Source organism: Podarcis cretensis (genome assembly GCF_951804945.1).
Source record: "Podarcis cretensis genome assembly, chromosome: 2".
Lineage (NCBI taxonomy): Eukaryota > Metazoa > Chordata > Lepidosauria > Squamata > Lacertidae > Podarcis > Podarcis cretensis.
In genome coordinates, this window is record NC_137171.1 from 55,891,828 (window position 1) to 55,913,587 (window position 21,760).

Consider the following 21,760-nt stretch of genomic DNA (forward strand, 5'->3'; position numbering starts at 1 on the left):
TTTCCTACCCATAACACTGCAAAGCAGGAAAAAAATGGGTCTTGCCAGTGCTTTTTTTCTGGGGGTACTCAAGGGTACACAGTGCCAGCACCATTTTTTTCCTAGAAGAAAAGCACTGGGTGTTGCCCTGTAATGTGAATCAGTTTTCCCATGCTGCCTGATGAATATGGCCTAGTGTTTAGCATCCTTCCTCAGCATCAGGGGTCAGCAAACTTACTGCGCCTCGGACCAGTTTCTCCAGCACCAATTGCACGGTGGGCCAGAGGGCAGGGGAGCGTGTGCCCATACGCGTGCGCACACACTATTTCTGGTGCACTTCCGGGTTGGAGGAGCACCAGGAATAGCTTGTGTGCATGTGCACAGGCCTCCTCTGACCCGGATGTGCACCGGAAATAACACTTGCGCATGCGCGCAAGCTATTTCCAGTGCTCCTCCAACCCGGAAGTGGGCAGCCGCGCAGCGCAGCGCAGTGGGAGGCAGCACAGGCCAGATACAGTGGTGCCTCGCAAGACGAAATTAATTCGTTCCGCAAGTTTTTTCTTCTTGCGAGTTTTTCGTCTTGCGAAGCACAGTTTCCCATAGGAATACATTGAAAATCAATTAATGCATTCCTATGGAGACCGCTTGCCAGGCTGGCGGTGCGGAGAAGGGCTTTTCTCCCCACCGCAAGCCTTCAGGACAGGTACGTGAACAGAGGGGAAGGCGCGCAGCGCTTCTCCTCTGTTCCCGGGGCTTGCGGTGGGAGGATGGTTTTTCCTCCCCACGCCAACATTCAGAACAGCATTCTGAAAGTTGGCGGTGGGAAGGAAAACCCTCCTCCCACCGCAAGTCTTCAGGACAGCCATCCGAAGGCTGGCGCAGAGAGCAGGTCTCTCCGCCCCACCACCAGCCTTCGGAGCAGCCATCCCAAGGCTGGCGGCGGGAGGAGGTCTCTCCGCCCTACTGCCAGCCTTCGGAGGAGGTCCGGGGACAGTGGGGAAGACGCGCTGCGCTTCCCCGCTGTCCCGGAGATTTCCCTATGGGCTTTCGTCTTGCGAAGGAAGCCCATAGGGAAATTCGTTTTGCGAAGCGCCTCCAAAATGGAAAACCCTTTCGTCTAGCGGGTTTTCCATCTTGCGAGGCGTTCGTCTTGCGGGGCACCACTGTAAACGAGTCCCTCGGGCCTTATCCAGCCCGCGGGCCTTAGTTGGGCACCCCTGCTCAACATGATGCCTTTCAGATCTTTTGACCTACAACGCCCTTCAGACGTGTGTCTGTCATGGTGAAGATGCTGGACTAGGACCTGCCAGACCGGGATTCAAATCCTTCCAGAGTCACTGGGTGACCTTGGGACAGTCACAGTCTCTCAGCTTAAGCTACTTCACAGGGTTGTTGTGAGGATAAAAACTGGGGAGGGGTGAGAACTGTGTACATCATCTTGTGCTGCTCAGAGGAGAAATGGGATAGAAATGTAATAAATGAATGAATAAAACTGCCAACCACTCACTGTGCTGGTTGGGACTGATGGAAGTTGTAGTCCAAATCATCTGGCAGATGCCAGGTTGGGGAAGAGGTGTGTGTGGGTAGCTCAGAGTGTGATTTGCAGGTACAATCCCTGTATGGGACAGCTGCATATTCCTGCATTGTAGGGGGTTGGACTAGATCAGTGGTTCCCAACCTTTTTTTGGCCATGCCCCACCTAAGCATCTCTAAAATCCTGATGCCCCACCCCACTCTGTGACATATAACTCCTATTACTCAAAAAGTGAAATCCTTTTCACGTGGAGGAAGCCTAAAAGGTCTGACTCATTCCCGAATTGCCCCCCTTAAAAATCAAATTGCCCTCCTGTGGGGCGTGTGCCCCACATTGGGAACCACGGGACTAGATGACCCTCAGGGTCCCTTCCAACTCTACAATTCTACGATCTAAGGCAGCTGTGGAACTCTACCTGTATCTATGTCATTAAGAAATGGCTCTTTTCTTTACAAAATCATACATACAGATGTATGGCTTACGGCTCCACCCATGCGAATCTGCGTTTTGAAGTTCCAACGCTATTACAGTCACAAAATGCTTGGGAGGCTTGTTGAACTCCTTTGTCCCAGGAAGCTGGCGGCTGAGATTGGCAGCTTGATACTGGAAGATGAGACAGGACAATAAGCTCAACTGTTGTGATGGTCCAGCAGCTCTGACATGCATCGTGCTCCACTGTGCACTGGAACACACACTTGCAACGCACTGATTTCACAGGAGGAGCCTCTTCCTGCCCTGTGTGTGTACTCTGTGCTGCTGTGCACTTACTGGAATACAGCTGGGCTCCCTGCTGCAGGATGTGCTGACAGGAGGCAGTCAGACGCGCTCTCCAAATTCTAAGAAAAGCACCTTCTTCTTTTTTAAAGGAAAGCCACAGGAATATGTGGTTTCCCTCCCCTGCCCCAACTTTGCTCTCTGGTTTGTTTCTGAAGTCAGTTTATGGCAGAGGTTTAATTATAAATGCCATTTACACACTCACACTCTCACACACACGCTCAACAGTGGACTGAGCGAAGATGATCTCACCCTGAATAAACATAGCAAAGGACAGACGGGAAGTCTCTAACCCAGAGTAAACTGGCATGCAACCTTTCAGAAACCCTGTTCAAGCAATGGAGGTAGGAAAGCAAACAAGGAGGGAAATCTGCAGAAGGCACACAAGCCTGCCTGCAGTTTGCAAGGAACAAGCTGGGCAAGATGCAGGAGGAGAGACATGCTCTGAAACACAGAGGCCCACCCCTCCCGACAAGTGTATTTGCTAACACCTCTCTCTTCTGTAATACATAGGCAGCACCAGCTCTAGAGCTATGTTTTTTGGGAGGGGGCGTCAGGCAAGATGCCCTTTCTGAGTGGCCCCACTGCACTGCCATCATCACTGAACGGCCCCTGCCTGATGTCCACTGATGTTGACCTTTGGTGTCAGCCCTGTGTAGCTAGCTCAGCATGCAGTATGGGGTCTGGGCTTGCACTGTTTGAAAAGAGAGCCCCCTCATCCCACAGGGAATCCTTAAGGTCAACCAGTTCCAACTCCCTGCTCAGAACATGGTCTTCATAAGGGCATAACGTCTTCCAAACTTAGCACTCAGAAGCAGTTACATGGCACAGGGGAAATATGTTTTGTTGTTCAAAGTAAAGCCATCAGTCAGTCCCACTGCCTTCAGGGAGTTCTGTGGACCTCAGAAAAGGTTTGCTTTTCACAGCAGAACATAAAGAATCTGGCAGGAACTCCTCTACCATTAATTGCAGAGATATCAAGAACAGGCTCCAGAGGGGATGCAGTGCTAGTCAAATTTCTTATGTTGAGAGCTCAATACATCAGATGCATTGAATGCCATCCTGAGTTGGCAAGTATACACACATAGATAGATAAATATTTTAAGCTGAGATCTTCCCCACTTCACAACAATATTGTTTTTATGCACTGGAACACACACTCATAATGCATTGATTTCACAGATTGGTGTGTGTGTAGAGACATTGTTCAGAACAAAGAAAATCAGAATCCACTCCAGGCTTATGTGTTTTACAAGAACTCCAAGAGTTGCTGTGGAAGCAGGTGCAAAAGACCTGTACTTAGATTTTAAGAACATGGTGCTGACAATATTCTGTCCCAGTGAGTAGTACAGCCACCGCATTTTCCACTAGCTGCAGCTTCCTGACCTACCACAAGGGCAGCCACACATGGAGTGCATTGCAGTAGTCCAATTAGCTACCAGCCCATAGTCAGTCTACTGTGGTCCAGAAATGGCTTTACCTATCTTATGTACCCTAGCTGGTAGAATGCATTCCTAGCCACTGAGATCACTTGGGTCTCTAGCAACAAAGATGGATATAGAGGCACCCCCAGTCAACAAACATTGTTTTTCAGAGGAAATACAACCCTATGAAAAGCAAGCAATTGATAAATTATCTGGACTTGGGAACCACCCACCCACAGTGCCTCTGTCTTGCCAAGATTCAGAGTCAGTTTATTGGTCCTCATCTAGCACACCGCCAAGACTAAATTGTGCACAGCCTCTCCTGATTCAGATGTTAAAGAGAAGGAGAGTTGGGTATCATCAGCATACTCCTAACACCTTGCTCTAAATCTCCTGATGACTGTTCCCAACTTCATATAGATGTTAAACAGCATTGGGGACCAGATGATACCCTATGATACCCCACAGCACAACTGCCAGTGGGCCAAAAGTCAACCACCCAATGCTGTTCTCTGAAACTGACCCTGAAGATAGAGTCAGCTGGCAGTGTTTATTTTTCTCTTGCTTTCTATTATATTGGCAAATATTTTTTTTAAAAAAAAATGGAGTGGGGAGAAAAGTGGGGCCTTATTCTATTACAGTGGTGAGAAACTTGTGGTCCTACAGATGTTGTTCAGCTCCAATCAGCTCTGACCATTGGCCATGCTGGCTGGGGCTGATGGAAGCTGGAGTCCCGCAACATCTGGAGGGCCAAAGGTTCCCTGCTCTATTGTGTATTCTGATCATCTGGTATTGAGGGGGATGCTGCTTATGTACACAGATGTCCCATTTAGCCACCACCACCAGATGCTGGAGGTCCTCTCCTCCATGAATTTGTCTAATCCTTTTGAAAAGGCCATATAACACAGTAGCCATTGCTTCATTTTTGTGGTAGCAAAAGATTTTCCAGGCCTTCCCAGTGTCCAGCTGTGTTGTAACAAGGATGGATTCCTACTCCCTAATAGGTCAGCAAGCTGTAAGAGGAAGAACAGCTATGAGCTAGGAAAAGCATTAGCTCCATGTGAAAACACACACACACACACACACACACACACACACACCCCTCCCTCCATGCATCACTGGCGCACTATAGTCTTCTCAATGATTTCTCCCCCCCCCTCGGAAAAATGTTGCGTGTAGCCAGTGTTGCTTTCTAAAGGGTGTATGTTTGCTAGCCTGTGCCAGAAATGAGCTTAGCGTAAATGAGCTATTAAACTTGGACATCCTGATGAAAAAATATTTACAGAGGAAACTCCTTAAACGGGTATGTGCCAGCGGAATAACCCTAGTTACAGAGGACAAGTCTTGGGCTGACGACGTAAGTAAACTTGGGTGGTGCCCTCACTTTCCACAACCTATTGAACTAATCTTTGTAATGACATTTGTACAGGGCCAGAGCCCTGACTCTGTTGAAGTGAACAGAGCCCATTTACATGGAAGGATGTGTACAAACAGAAATCTCCTTTCTTTTAGTGATAAGCAATCCATCCTCTCACTCACACCACAAAACAGCCACAAAAGTAGGAAGAGGTCTTCTTTAATTAGGCATGGGTTGCTTCTAGGGGAAATATAATCTTCTCTTTCACCCCTTCCTCTCATGCACTCTCTCTCTCTCCCTCTGTATGTCTGTGTTTGCACACATGCAAATCCTGAACACACTTGCCTCAGAAAAAGTCAGGCTGAATTGAATGGGCAGACATGAACAGGGCTGCTGTACAGGGTGGTGGATTGGGACCAGTGGCACCACTGCCAGATTGTTGCTAAGTGTCCCTTCAAAAGCAAAGTAAAGAAAAAATGAGAGACAGAGAAAGGAAGTAAGAAGATCATGGGAGACAGAGAGAGAAGGTGGCAAATGGATATCCAAGGCAAAAAAAGCCACACCTCATTGTTACTGACCCCAAATTACCCACTGGAGTTTATTATATAAAATAAAGGATTGGTTTAACAATTGTAATATAAATAAAGTCAGTTTTCCCCTGGCTATATTATGTAATTTCCTCTCTCTTTCTCTGTTTGGTGTTTGTTATGAGTTGTCCATGAGCAGCCAACTTTTTCTCAAAGACAAAGTCATTAGAGGATTCAGCACCATCTTTTATCTTGCAAGATCACATTTCTTAAAACAACAACAGCAACATGAATATGAATTAAGAATCGTTGCCCCAACCTCCCATAGGAAGCAGTTCTTGTTTTCATAAATGGCTGTTGGCTGCAATTTTCACATCTACTTGTAGCTGTGCATTCAGAGCTACTGCAGAGCCCAAGTGATCCTGGAGGGTTGTCAAGTTCTCCTTCAGCAGGGAATGGTTCATCTGATTGAGTCATCTGAATGTGACTTAACAAAATAATTCCCTGCCACTGGAAGAACCTCTGGCATGGGTGCATATTCCCCTTCATAACTTTTGTCCTGGCACACTGGGCTAGTCATTCTAATTTACTTTTTTCTGTGAGATGGTTCATATTTAAGGGGAGGCATTAAATGCTGATGACTGGTCCAGAAAGGTGAAAGGAGTCATACCAAAAGACTAAATGATCCCCTCAGATTTGGATTTTATGCAACCATGGAGAAGAAGGAAACAGAGATATTTGTAATGAATGACTTTACAAAAGACTGGAAAGCTGAGCAAGGAACAGCCCACACACCACAATATTTTGCTGCAGGTCTCAATTGCTACACCCATGCCACATTTTTTCCCTCCAAAGAGCTTAGAGAAGCTAGCACATCCTTTCCTACATCTCTGGCCACTGCTTTACCTTCCTGCTGCTGTTCTTACTATTATTTTCTATTGCAGTTCAACTGCTGCTAAGCGCAGAAAATTTGGGTGAGGTGTACATAAAGAGCACAGAGTCTGGGCACTACTTGGCCATGGATGCCAATGGCCGTTTATATGGCTCGGTAAGTATGAGGTTTCTGTGGGACTGGGACTGGGGGAGGTTTTGAGGTTTGCAGATATATTGTAGCCCACAAGCAGCAAATAGACATTGTTTGTTGTTTTTGCAGCTGGGTTGCCACATTTTGCCCAGCTTTATTTCTGGAAAAATAAATAAAATAATGAGAAGCGATGTTCCAAAATACTTCCAGATACTGGATTTCGTATTTGGAAGGAGCAATGCTGCTTCTTCCTCCAGCTGCCAAATCACAGAGGGTGATGCCATTAGGGACACTGAGCCAAATTTAACCCTAGGATAAACAAGCGTCAGAGATGTTGTATGTGCTGTTCACTCAGCAGGCTGGAGTGGTGGAAGGATAGAGAAGGGCTGAAAAGAAACAACCCTGCAGAACAACAGATAGGTGGAGCCAAAAAGTTAGTGCTGCCTTCTTGGCTGTTGCTCAGTGGCAGAGCATCATAGTGGCAGGCAGAAGGTTCAAAGTTCAATCTCAGCATCTCCAGTTAGGGCTAGGCTGACAAAATCCTGGAGCACCACTGCAAGACAGCCTAGATGGACCAACACTGAGCTAGATGGACCAATGGTCTGATTTCCTATAAGGCAGCTTCCTATGTTCCATCGAGGTTTCCCAAACACATGGATCAACACAAAATCACAGAATTGTAGAGTTGGAAGGGACCCTGAGGGTCATCTAGTCCAGCCCCCTGCAATGCAGGAATCTCAGCTAAAGCATCCATGACAGATGGCCATCCAATCTATGCTTAGAAACCTCAAAGGAAGGAGAGTCCGCAACATTCTGAGGGAGTCTGTCCTGCTGTTGGACAGCTCTTACCATCAGAAAGTTTAGTTGGAATCTCCTTTCTTGCAACTTGAAGTGACTGGTTTGGATGCTACCCTCTGGAGCAGGAGAAAACAAGCTTGTTCCCTCTTCCATATGACAACCCGTTAGATATCTGAATATGGCTGTCATGCCTCCTCTCAGTCTCCTCTTTTCCAGGAGAAACATTCCCAGCTCCTTCAAGCTCTCCTCATAAGGCTTAGTTTCCAGACCCTTGGTCATCTTGGTTGCCCTCCTCTATACACATTCCAGCTTGTCAACTTCCTTATTAAATTGCAGCGCCCAGAACTGGACACAGTATTCCAGGTGTGATCTGACCAAGACAGAATAGAGCAGTACTATTACTTCCCTTGATTAGGACACTATACTTCTGTTGATGCAGCCTAGAATAGCATTAGCTTCTTTTGCTGCTGCACCACACTGTTGACTCAGAAGGGCACTTCCAGACTCTCACTATCTCTGGGTGGGATTCAGTCACACTGCAGCAAATGTAGGCTGCACAATTAACACACCTGTTTCCCCCAAAGACCAGACTTTTCCCAATGAAAAAAGTGATGGGGAAATGCACCAAAAAGTGTGAGATAGCACTTGCTTGATACAGAAGCCAACACCATCCTTCATTGCTGACGGAGAACTCAGCTGCTTCATTTGCTTCCCATTATGAATGCACCTCTCTCTTTCTCTTTTCTTCAGCAGTTGCCAACGGAAGAGTGTTTGTTCCTGGAGAGAATGGAAGAAAACCATTACAATACCTACACATCAAAGATGCACGCAGATAAAAACTGGTTTGTTGGCTTGAAGAAGAATGGGAAAAGCAAACTGGGACCGCGGACTCATTATGGCCAAAAGGCAATCCTCTTCCTCCCCCTGCCAGTTTCACCCGATTAGATAGTTTCCCCACGTAGCAAAATATGTTCCTTAGAACGAAGCAGCCAGTAGACTTTTCCCTTTCCTTTCCTTTCCTTCGATTCTCCCTCCTGCTGGGGAACATGAAAAAGATGTGGGAGATGGGGGAAAATGCAAAGCAATTCCATAAAACATGCATGTATACAAGCAGAGTGCACAGGCATCTCAGACGCACTGCCTCCAAAATGAACCAGGTCACTTAATAGTCATACAACAGAACGTACCTTGGTGTTCAGCTTCTACGGTCATACATGTAGCAAAGCGCCCCTTTTTCTGAAACCCGCATTTAAACAATATGATCTAACTTCCAGACAGCTTTTTCATAATCCTTGTGTATCACATGGAATCATAACCAACAATGCTGAAGCTATCCTATTATTTAAAACAAATTTAACTGTGTGCTTATAGTACCAGGATCCTTGCTTCTTAAAAAGTAACATTGCTCTGGTTCTTGGTAATATTTCTGTAATATATATTTATTTATTAATAAGACTGTATACAATCTACATTGTTAGGCCATTTTAACTGTAGACAATCAATATTGTGTATATTACATAAGACCAGTGCTTTTTTTCTGGGAGGGACGCAGGGGTACGCATACCCCTAAACATTTTGTGAATCTAAGTTTGGCCTCGTTGAGGGGCAGTATTTCAATATGAGCAGGAAAATGAAAGTACCCCTAAACGTTTTTTTTAGAAAAAAAGCACTGCATAAGACAAGATCTTGAATACTTTGGGCAAGGAAAATGAGAAAACACAGAACAAATATAAAAAACACAGTGGATCATTTATATACAAATGTAACTCCAGTTGGAAGCAATGAAAGTTTAACCATCAGCCAAAATCCTGCTGATTTCAATGTGGCATTAAAGATGTGGTCTGCACTGTGCTGATGGTGACACTTAACCCCACCTCTCAAGACCAGCGGAGTCTGTTGAGCCCCAGAAAACCCCAGGCAAACCAGAGATCTGGAGCTGGCAAGGCCCACAGGCCATGTGATAAAGGCCAGCACTGCTTATGGGTAGGTGCAGCCATCATAACAGCGCCCAGTTAGGACGAGTGTTGCAGCTAGGTTTGGTGCTCCAGGCTGATGGGGCTTTATTCCACCAGTCACCTATGATGATCAGCTATGTCAGAACCAATGAACCACGTGCTCTCTGGTTGCCTGATGTTTTGGGGGAGTGGTGGGGGCAAGGAGCTCTGGTAGAAAGCAGATTTCCCTAGGGAACAGACTTAGAGAAGTGTGATAGGAATTCATTGTTCATCTGTAATAATATTTTGCCACATATTTCATATTTCATTTACTTGCCGCAGACATAAAAACAACCAGCTTAACTGTATACCATGACTGTGTGGTTAAATAATCGAATTTCCAACGACCTTCGAAGAGAACTTGTACTTTTCTCTATCCTTGCAAGATACATGGAACCTTGTTGTGATTTGCAGGTCATATCCCAGGTTTCTCAACCTCTTTAAATTCCATTGATTTCCATGATTTTGAAGGAGGATGGGCCTGTTTGCGTGCCATTACTCTAGAATCTAGATCATTATAGGGGCTGCAGAGATGCTGCATTCAATGTTGACTAAACACACAAAAGTGGGAGCAAATAACGCACTTTGGCCCTGACCTAACCTCCCCCCCCCCTCCACCATCCCCAGCTACATGCATTCAGCATCATTTCTCAAAAGAGCCTATTTATCTGCCTACAATACAGGCATAAGCTCTATGCTGAAGGAGAGGACAAGACTAATAGACATAACATCTGAATGTAACATCTGCACATTCTAGAGTGGTTTGGGGATACAATTGCAAATTGACCAGTTGCAAAATGACAGATGAATCACTTTCTTCCCTAGGTATTAGTAATCTGTATTATTTTACTGAATTTCAAAAGCTGCTTGATCAGCCATATATTTGGCATGCCACAGTTTTTAGTTCCAAGGGAGGCAAACTATTCTATCTTGCTGTTCTTATTTCCGGATTTCCCAGTGTGTTTTCCACAGCAGCAAAGCATGCAGATTAACTTCTGATTAAACATTCTGCCTTTCCTGAGTTTTATTTTTATCATTACTAATTACATTAATTGTCGCTTACTACAAATATGTCTCAAAGTGGCATGCAGTTATAAAAGCATACAATAGAAAATTTAAAGTGCATCAAAAAACAAAAATCAATTGGCTAAAAGTGCTCAAATCAAAGCTTTTGTGATACACTAATTTGCTGGCAATCTGTTTTCTGTTGTACCTCAACATATCTGGCACTACCAAAGGACACCTTCAGTCCTTCCCCACTGTCAGTTCCTACATCTCACACCAGTAAGGGTTGTTCATGTTATTACTTGAGTGTTTCCAAAAAGTCACACTTGGTTCCAGAACAAACCCAAACATAGGACACTCTGTGTTACCCATTGGACCATCTGCTCCTAAACCATCACTGCAGGTTTCTGAAATCCTTTAGGCCCACTTGCTAATAACATTCCTCAATAGATGAAATAGTGGCCTTTTTGCAGGGATGCGTTCTTGTGTCTCATTATTTTCTTGCTTTGGTTTGGGACAGGCCTGGGATCCTATAACAACCATAGGTGCAAGGGGTGGAGAGAGATAGCCAGATTTGGCTTAGACAAATGCATAGAGGGCAGGTCTATCCCTCAGCCGCTTGTTGTTGTTTAGTCGTTTAGTCGTGTCCGACTCTTTGTGACCCCATGGACCAGAGCACGCCAGGCACTCCTGTCTTCCACTGCCTCCCGCAGTTTGGTCAAACTCATGCTGGTAGCTTCAAGAACACCATCTCGTCCTCTGTCGTCCCCTTCTCCTTGTGCCCTCAGAGGTACCACAACATTCAGTGCCAAGGTGCTGGAGAAAAAAACAGAGAACCGTCTTCCATTGCAATACTCACATTTTTAATGGGAGGAAAGTGACAGCCACCTGTGCCAATAAGCCCACCCAAAACAACTTAGAATCATTGCCCCAGTCCTGGGTCCCTCGCATTCCAAGCACTGGCTCCAGGTGTCGCAAGGCTAAGCTGCATGCGACAAGGAAAAGCTTCCCAGCATCACTAGCCTGGTATTTGTGAACAGGAAGGATTTCAGATCAGACTATGGTGATCATAGTCTGGGCCATGGCTCAGTGGTGATCTGCTCTGCATGCAGAAAGTCCCAGGCTCAATCCCCAGGCAGGGCTGGGAGAGATTTCCTGCCCAAAACCCTGGAGAGCTTCTGCCAATCTGGTTCTCAACCTGTGGGTCCCCAGGTGTTGTTGGACTACAACTCCCATCATCCCTGAGCTCTGGCCTTGCTAGCTAGGGGTGATGGGAGTTGTACTTTAACAACATCTGGGGACCCACAGGTTGAGGAAGGCTGGTTTAGACAGCCCTGAACAAGATGGGTCAGGGGTCTGACTGAGCATAAGGCAGTTCCCTGTGTTCCTATCCTGAGCTTGAGCAAAGCCTACCCACCAAGTATTTCCAAAAGGGGAAAAAACAAAACGTGTCAGGGTGCAAGTCCAGTTTACCTAACATCCTGTCTCTAGTCCTAGCATGTGGGAGGTATTTCCAGGATAGGAAGGGTATGTTGTTATTTCTTGGACAGAGGACAATTCAGGAAATCCGTTCCTGTCCCAAGATAGAAACTTTTCCTCAGCAAAGGAACAGAGTTCCACAGAACCAGAGTCTGCAAGAAATATGCCTCTGATTCACAAGGCGCTTTTCTTATTTGCTGGAAACGTCTTTTCTCCAGTGTGTGTTTGCAGGGTTTTCTTTCTTTTCTATAAGATACAATTCAACAGTACTACATTGCAGCAAGCACTTCGTTTGTCAAATGAGATCAGTGTTTCTTTCCCACCATTCTGTTTTTCTTCTGTTTGTAAACTCCTGCCAAATTTTCTTCTCGCTTACTCCTTCTCTATAAGACCCCCTCCCTGTTCCCAGTCATCATCCTCTCCGGGGATTAAGCGTTTCTGTTGAAATGCCCAGCTGTCTTTTCTATTTATGTGCATTTGCTCCACCTGGCCTGTTGGAGACTCTCATCTGATGTAATCCAACCAAGAGGAGCTTCCCTGCTCTGTTTATGCTCCTCCATACAGTCTTATACAAACTGCTGGGACAGGAACTGACCATGAGCTTGTCCGTGTTTCCACTTGTGGACTGCCTAGAAAACGCGGATCCGAGCAATTTTCTCCTTGTCCTGCTCCTTTCCGAGGGAAAACCTGCTCTTTTGCGATAGATTGGAACAAATGGCAACCCCAAATCAACAGTGTTGTACTATAATTATGCAATAAAACAGTGTTGTACTATAATTATACAAAAAAATTATACAATATTTATACAATAAAAGGATGGGGAACCTCTGGCTACAGATGAAAACTTCCCTATGACAATACATCCTTAAACAAAGAAAATGGTTTGTCAGGAGAAGGCTAGATAAGAACCCTTGCCCCTGACCTCTACTTTTCTGTATGCCCATTTTTGCTTTGTTTATGTAGAGGAATAGTCAATAAAACCCATGGTTTGAAATGGTGCAGAATGCATCCTACAACCTGATCTGTGCCTTCCATGAGCTGAGACTTTATTCTGAGTAGATCAAAGCAATACATGTATGCAGACTGTAGGCATGTTTTGAAAATGCTTAAGCAGCAAAACCATGGATCACGTCATTCAACAGTGCAGGTTTTTTTTGGCTAGAAGACTTACATCAGGACACTTGTGATTGTATGAATATGCACCTGTCAGTTCTGCAGTGCAGTTAGAAAGCAGGTATCCAAATATCTTAGCCCTCTTGGATATGAGCCATCCTTCACATAAATGACTTAGCATTTAACTCCATAATTCATTCACCTTGATAAGGTTCATGTCCATTAACCTGATGCCGGAACAGCTTAATTTTGATGGATAATAGCTGGAAGCCCTGGGATTAAAAGAAGTGCAAGGACACAGCGGCAGCAACTTTCGCAAAGGACCAAAACTGTGCACTAAAATGCAAATGGAACTCTTGGTGCCACAGGGAAAAGGCAAAGGAAAGTGCAAGGAAGTCTTTATGAAAGGAAGATACAGTAGTAGTACAGAGGTTAACAGATTTGGAACACGGCACGAGAAACTTCTAGAACTAGTTTATGGGCCATCTACAGCTAACCAGCATATATAGTCAGGTTTTGCTACCATCACACACACACACACACACACACCTCTTTCAAAGAACCAGGTTGCCAATTGGGTGCAAACAGAAATGTCTGTGTGCACAGGTGATTGGAACTTCTAATTAAATCCGAAAGCTGGAAAACGGTAATATCGGATTTAGTTCTGCTGTTTCCCAGCACCTCATTAACCTCAGGGCATTCCTTTCGTTAGACATCTGAAGCCTGGCTATTGCTAACCTCACGTGTATACTTGACACCCAACTGGGGGGAAATGTCAACACTCCTGCCTGAAAAATAATCCCCAGTAATTGCTCCAGATGGATGAACAGGAGAGAACAGCACTGCCAGCTAAAGCTATAGGCCACAAATTATCCAAAACGGACTTAAGCCTGCCTAAGCCCATCAATTTCAATGGGTTTAAGGCTGCTTAAATCTGCGCTGGAATATGGCCATACACGGTTTTAAGGAGTTTATCCCTCCTCCAGCTCAGATGAAGAGATGAAAGATGACAAAACCTTCCTTTTAAAAAATTGATTTAATAGATTATCGGAACTAAATATCTTAACGATGGAAAATGGGGGTGTGGGGGGCAGGATAGTTCTCAAGCTGCTGGGCTGAAGGGGAAGGTAAGAAAGTGAGTATATTTTGTATGAATGGGGCACAGGAGGAGGGTGTTGGAGGGTAGAGGATCTTCAAGCACCTGAAGGGAAAAAACTGAACAGGACTGCAGCAGCACAGGATGTTTGGAATGTAAAAGCTCTTGCAGAGAGGTTAACACATCCTCCCACAGCCCCAGGATAGAGAGGGCCCCTTGGTGTAATAAAGAAAAAGCTGGCTGGACGTATAAATTGCAGCTCTAAAGCCCATGACAAGCTGGTAACTGAATAATGAGGATGAAGAAACAATCTGTAGAAAAGGAACACAGAGACAGAATTACTGGGTCCTATACACAGAGAACTTCAAGCAGATTGGCATGCCCTGCATAGAGGGGGGGAGGGGGGATTTCTTACAGGTCAGCTTTCTGCAGTTGGATGCACACAAAACATCCACATAAATGGAGCTGGTCCAGATATCTGTTCAGCCTATATATGGGACGCTATCTAGGGGCAATTAAAAAAGAGGCCTCTTTTTCTCCAACTAAGCCTTAGGAGTTACATTAACCCTAAGCTTGGAATGGGTGTGTTTCCCTTACCTGCCCTTGAGGTAAGGTTACCAGACATCCCCGTTTCCTGGGCACAGTCCTCAGATTTACAAATCAGTCCACTGACAAAATCATATCATTCCAACTTATTTCAATGACGTGTTCCCAGATTAATTGAAAGAAATCTGGTAATCTTACCTTGAGGACCAGTTGCAATGAAAGATACGGGTTGCTGACTTTTTTCTTTCAGGGCTCCCATGCCTTTAGCAGCTGCTTGGCAAACAGAAAACCAGTACCTGAACCCCCCCTCCTCCCCCCACTGGAAACTGTAGCAGCTGAATTGTTCTGTGTCTCGTGTACCTGTTAAAGGCACAGGAGCCATTTTAGAAAACAGCTGGCAACTCACAGGACTACTCAGTGAATGTGCACATAGGAAAACTGAATTACCTTCACATGCTATGCCTAGGTAGCCAAGTGTTTGAACTCATGTGGATGTGTAATGAGTCGTCCTGCTCTTGTGAAAGTGCCTAACATGTGTACATGCATAGGTTCCTTTTCGCAAGAGTAAAAAAGCATGAATGGGTGGGTGCATTCATTCTGAAGGGGCAATCCATGAATGTACTTGTCCCTTACATGTGTAAACATATATTGAACTAATCATGGTTTCACAAGCAAGTTACCAACTAATTTATGCCTTTAAGCACATATTTTGCCACGATAAAGTACAATAATAATAGTTGCATCTCAACCGATGACAGCATTAATTATTTCCTACGTTGAAAAATTCCACGTTACCTTTTCATTCTTAGCAAATCAGACCTTCAAATAGTCCACAAATAATTCCGGTGGTCTGTCAAGAGAAAATTTTGTCAGGTGATGTATGCCAGCTAATAGACAAGCAGGTGAAGAGAAAATGTATTTTAAGCTTCCCGATAAAACGTTTTGAGGGTGGGAAAGAGATATGACTGATCATTACTGGTGACAACACCTCCACCTACAAGGTGATTCTCAGTTCAAGGAAGACACAATCTGAGGTATGGTGGTCCACATATTACAGTCGCTACACTGAGATGCTGCCTGCACAGTGGCTATTCCATTACAGTGGGTTACATACGCTTCAGGATACATACGCTTCAGGTTACAGACTCCACTAACCCAGAAATAGTACCTCGGGTTAAGAACTTTGCTTCAGGATGAGAACAGAAATTGTGCGGCGGCACGGCAGCAGCGGCAGGCCCCATTAGCTAAAGTGGTGCTTCAGGTTAATAACAGTTTCAGGTTAAGAACGGACCTCCGGAACAAATTAAGTATGTAACCAGAGGTACCACCGTATGTGGAAAGCATCAAGCAGTGCATGCAACAACTGTAACACCCAGGTCAGTTCCAGGAGGAACTAGAAGGGGCTCCCTCTACTTTCCCTAGAGAAGCCCTCTATGGTTTTTTTGGGGAAATGAAGGGGAGTTCCTCATTCAATTCCAAAGCTTCTGTTTTCTGTCACACACAATAGAAAGCTGAGGAGCTAGCAAGAGTCCACTCCCACCCACTTCATCACACCTTTTTACATTCACAGCCTACTGCCTCCCCAAAGCAGGAAGCAAGAATCTCCACATTTCTTTTTCAAGTCTTCCAGGTTATAAGCAGACTTTGGAAGGGATGGAAACCAGTATACAGTCTCAGCTGTCAGGAGGAAAGAAAATTAAACAGGCCCAAAGACCACATGCAGAAAATCTTGGGAGGAGACAGAGTGTTGGGTCAGTGCTTGCATTCATTTTTCCTTCACACACATTTCCTGTGGCTTGTAATATTCCCCTAATGCTACTTCTACCAGCCCAGCAATCTCCTACCACAATCTCCCAGGTTTCCTCTCATAATATCCACACTCTCCTCCCAGTACTTTTCTCAATGCCTGTCAACCTTATCCCTCCAATCTGTCTTTTCTACCTGGACTCCCATGAGCTTCTTTCACTCCATCCTTCCCAACCCATCTCGTTTCCCCCCAGCCTCCCTTCTCCTCGGGGGCCTTTGCCTAAGATCCTGTTGCTCTTGCATCTGTTGATAGTCAGACCTTTATTTTCAGCCTTCCCTTCTCCATATCCATGCCTCTCCAGTGGGAACAGGCTGCAATCTGATAAAGGTAAAGGTAAAGGTACCCCTGCCCGTACGGGCCAGTCTTGACAGACTCTGGGGTTGTGCGCCCATCTCACTTAAGAGGCCAGGGGCCAGCGCTGTCCGGAGACACTTCCGGGTCACGTGGCCAGCGTGACATCGCTGCTCTGGCGAGCCAGAGCCGCACACGGAAACGCCGTTTACCTTCCCGCCGGTAAGCGGTCCCTATTTATCTACTTGCACCCGGAGGTGCTTTCGAACTGCTAGGTTGGCAGGCGCTGGGACCGAGCAGCGGGAGCGCACCCCGCCGCAGGGATTCGAACCGCCGACCTTTCGATCGGCAAGCCCTAGGCGCTGAGGCTTTAATCCACAGCGCCACCTGCGTCCCCTAGCAATCTGATAAGCAACACCCAAATTGTTTCAATGTAGGGTACCACACCACCAGAAAAACAGAAAGTATCTTCCAGATCTGAAAATAAAAGCAGTGATGAGCTTCGGGTTAGAGCAATGGAGGCTGGCTGGAGGGCTATGCATCAAATACACAAAATGTAATTCCCCACATCAAATAAGGACCTATGGTTCTTTTCTAATATTTCTTGATTTCTTGATTTTAGTTTTATTGTTGTTATTGTTATTTGGATGCTCTGCCACTAAGCTACAGCTCTTCTCCTGCTAGTATAGAATCCTCTCTCTCTCTCTCTCTCTCTCGCTCTCTAAAGATCACAATTCCTCTCCCAGTCTTTGCTGAAGGTGGTCCAGTCACCATTCCACTTGCAGGACAGATAGATTCATAAGAATATGGTGAAGGCAAGCATTACATTAATCAAACAAACATGTTGTGACCCCTTTTTATATACCAAATCTAAACAAGGAGCCTAACATAGAAAGAGGTTTTTAAGACAGCTATAGGATTTCAGTTCTTTGGAGAACTAAATCTATGTTGCTGGATTGAGTTAGTTGATCATCTAGGAGCAGAGGCTGACTTGGGCATTATGGTACCCTGTGTGATCCCAAAACTTGGCATGCGCCCCCCAGTCCCAGCTCTTGCACTGCCTTCCCTGAAGGCAGGTAAGGAGGCCCCTGGCTTCGGGAAGGAGATATGAGGGCTCTAGGACCCTGTCAGAGCTCCTTCCCAAAGCCCAGCACCCTCTGCTCAGTGCCCAGTGCATGCACACCTATCACACAGCCCTAAATCTGTCCCTACTAGGAGGATGGCCATGTTTTCTACTTTACAGAGGACAGTCCTCTGTTTGAAGTTGTCCCCTATCTGAAGGTCTGCTCTATTTAAGGAAGCCTTCTATTTTAAGGACTGTCTGCTTCAGTTTAAAGATAAAGAACCACAAGAAAGGAGGGCAGCAGCCTTGACGTTGCTCACCCAGTTAGCAACTGGGCAGGTGACTAAACAGCCACACAAGTCATCTCTACTCTTACCCACTATGGTGAGATGTATTGTATTTCTGTTTAAATTATAGGAATTATTTCTCTTGTTTGGTGAGACATTTCCTCTCTTTTTTTGCAATGTGTAATTGACCAGCTGTCCTCTGATCTGAGGAAGAACACACAACTTATTCCCCTCTCCCACCCTAATCATGAAGAACTTTTCATTGTGTTTGTGTGTGTGTGTGTGTGTACATATGAGTGTTTGTGTACATATAACACTCTCCAATATGTGTATGTGTGTGTGTATGTGCGCATGTGTTTTTACACAAATGCTGCCGCTAGTTAGAGAAGAATGTAAATTTGGAGATAATAGCTTCCATGTGCCCATGTTACCGATATACAGGGAATGACATGTTGAATAGTAGACTGCAGATCAACTTCTTTGGATTCACAGCTTTTGCCATGACATGGTTTCTGCAAAGGGAGCGATCCCTGGATGCCACAACGTTGCTCTAACAAATGCATCCCTTGTTGTGGGTAGATGAAGGTCTCTCAGGATTCGACCTACAAAACTGAACTGATAGATTTTGCAGTCCCTCCATATTAGCTTCTCTGTGCTGCATGGAAAGTGGTCAGGGGAGTGTTGCGGACATAATCATCATCATAATTTTATTATTTGTACCCCGCCCATCTGACTGGGTTGCCCCAGCCACTCTTGGTTGATGCTGATGATTTCATTATGGCAAGTAAAAAAAGCTATGAAATTTAGCAACCTGTAACCACCCACCAACTCTCTCTTCTCTCTCTCTCTCTCTCTCTCTCTCTCTCTCTCTGTGTGTGTGTGTGTGTGTGTGTGTGTGTGAGAGTGCCTGAAGCAGCTTCTTTGATTCTTACTGGGGTGGGGGGAGCTGAAACACAGACCCATCACAGCATTAAAACTGGACTGGCGTCCGCTGGCAAAAGGACTCCATGCAACAACAATAACAACAACACAGAGACACATTCAAATCCCTCATCACCATAAACTCCCTAACAAAACATAAGACCCTTGTCAAAAGCAAAGCAAATGTTGCAAGGAGCTGGTGGCAAGTGGGGGGAGGGGGGAGGAAAGGAAAGTAGTTTGTTCAGCAGATAAAATAGTATGATTGTCTCTGGACTGGGTTTATTTGACCTTCTAACTTTCAGCCAAACAACATTTTCCTATTAAAGCCTTCCTGCTCAGCAGGATTAGGGGGCCCTGAAGCCCACCCTCAGTGCCAGGGCTTGAAATCAATTCAAAGTGATTTAGGAAGCTGCTGCTGCTGCCTGAGGCTGCCATCAGGGGCAGGAAAGGGCCTATTAAGCGCAAGGGAGGTAAGAATTGCTTCCTCTCAAATGAGAACACTGAGAGGCAGGGCAGGAATGCAAGCAGGATGCTACTTAACAAAGCCAGCTGATGGGCCTGTGTCAGTCTGACAAGGGCATGGGAGTGACACCGCTCCTTCCTATTGCAGAGGAAGAAGCCTGTGATCCTGCAATTGATTATCTCAAATGGTTCCGGCAAACCAAAGCAGGAAGCTGCCTTTCTCTTTCTAGTCATTATGCTTTATTCACGGCTCTCCTTGCTGGGAATCCCATACGCAGCAATGGGGGGCAAAGGGAGATCTAAATCTTAAACAGATCAAGCTAGAGTAGACCAAGCTGTGTGTTGCTTGTGTGCATGTGTTGTATGTTCTTTTGCTTTGTAGTTCAGAATATTAGGAAATATAGGAATCCTAGGAAGCTACCTTGTACCACAGTTAACACCTTGGTCCATCTAGCTCAGAATTGTCTGCTCTGACTTGGCAGCTGCTCTCCAGGATTTGAGAAAGGGGTTTCTTCCTAGTCCTGCCTGGAGACACCAGAGATTGAACCTTCTGCATGCAAAGCAGATGCTCTACCTCTGAGCTATGCCTCCCCCTGCCCCCCGCCGTCTGCCTCTATACTTCCAGAAAGACTGTGATAAACAGGTAATAAACTCTCTGACCAGATTAGGGAGAAAATTGGTTTGTAGGCAGCTCAGAAAGAAGGTTTCCGAAAAGCTGAGGAGAAAGGAGTTTTGGACCTCCCCAAGGGAAGAAGAAACAGAAGACTCTAAGGTTGCCATGTGTTCTGTACAGTGGTACCTTGGGATGCAAAAATGGGATCTGTTCTGGAGCCCCGTTTGCATCCAGAAGCAAACGCAACCCATGTCTGTGCGTGTGTGCGTGCACAGGTTACGATTCGGCGCTTCGGCGCATGACGTCATTTTGACCGTCTGTGCATGCACAAGTGGCGAAACCCGGAAGTAATGTGCTCTGTTACTTCCGGGTTGCTGCAGCACACAACCCAAAAACACTTATCCCGAAGCTACTTCAACCCGAGGTATGACTGTATAATGCAGGATTGTCCCGTATTTCAATGTCAAGTGCTACATCCTGTATGGATAACAGTTTTGTCCTGGCTTTCAGGTCTTCTCTCTCCCCCTCCCCAGTTAGGGACACCCTGTTAGGCTGCAATAGATTGTAATGGATTGCTTTGAAGTCACTTCGGCACCAGATGAAGAAGAGGAAAATCTGGTATTAGTACTGGTGTGGCTTTTCTTGTGAGATCTTACCCTTCTCTCACAGTTTGCATAACTGGAGTGATGTGGGATGCCTAGCACCATCTCCCATGAGCATGAGAAATGAAATGGGATGTTAACAGCATACTCATGGTACCTTAGCCCAAATCCCCATGACCTCATCCAGCAGTTTCAAGGGAAGAAAATAGGACCCTGCGCAAACTCCATGGCACAAAGGTTAAGACGCAGAGCGGCAGTCCCTAAGCAGGACCTTTTGGGGCCAGCTGCCAGAGCACAGTGCCTCCAGTTCCCATTCCAGGCCAGTGGCCCAGAAGGATGGTCAGTAGTGAAGAAAGGCGCTGAGAGACACAGGGGAATTAGCAGGATTGCACTCCCTCCTATCCTTCTCCTAGTTAGAGTGACCAAGGTGGTTTCAGTGACGGACTCAGACATAAAGCCAGATTAAAACTAATCCAGATACCAATGCCAGTTAAGAATGTCTGGACTTGTATTTATTTATTTATTTATTTATTTATTTATTTTGTCCAGTAGCACCTTAGAGACCAACTAAGTTTGTTCTGGGTATAAGCTTTCGTGTGCATGCACCCTTCAATCGCTCACTTGAACACCGGCTCAACAACAGAAGATTTCCAAAAGATAAGATGGCAAAACGAGTCTCCAACACACATCCAGAGTCAGTTTGCAAATGCAAACAACTTTTCTGAATGAAACGAAGCTGGTTGTGTTTGACCATGTAGTTCTAGCTGTGTATATTTCATAATGCAACATAATATCATTGATTGAGATAGTGTTAACATCCATTAATATTTGATATGCTCTCTTTGTGAGGACTCTATTTTCGATAGTATTATTATCACTTTACAAGAGGCCTGCAGTCAAATGCATGCATTTTGTGCATTAGCAACATCATCATCATTGCATATTATATTTTACTAGAGTCCCACAGAAGAAACCAGCTTATTTCAGCTCAGCATGTGACTATCCCATCTCAACTCTGCCATTCCTAACTCTATATGCCCTTCTTGCACTTTTCCTCCCCCTCT

General features: G+C 45.4%; 1 protein-coding gene across 6 annotated transcripts in view; it reads left to right on the top strand.

The window, feature by feature from the left end:
* FGF1 (fibroblast growth factor 1) overlaps positions 1 to 10,442 on the top strand; it is a 52,102-nt gene extending 41,660 nt beyond the window's left edge. For 5 of the 6 annotated variants that reach the window (XM_079968016.1, XM_079968017.1, XM_079968019.1 and 2 more), the window contains 2 exons: positions 6,540 to 6,643; positions 8,168 to 10,442. In XM_079968016.1, the coding sequence (XP_079824142.1) occupies positions 6,540 to 6,643; positions 8,168 to 8,362 (299 nt within the window). In that variant the 3' untranslated portion in view covers positions 8,363 to 10,442. The remainder of the gene's footprint in view (positions 1 to 6,539; positions 6,644 to 8,167) is intronic. The other variant, XM_079968021.1, reaches the window with a different exon arrangement.
* Positions 10,443 to 21,760: the final 11,318 nt, after the last annotated feature.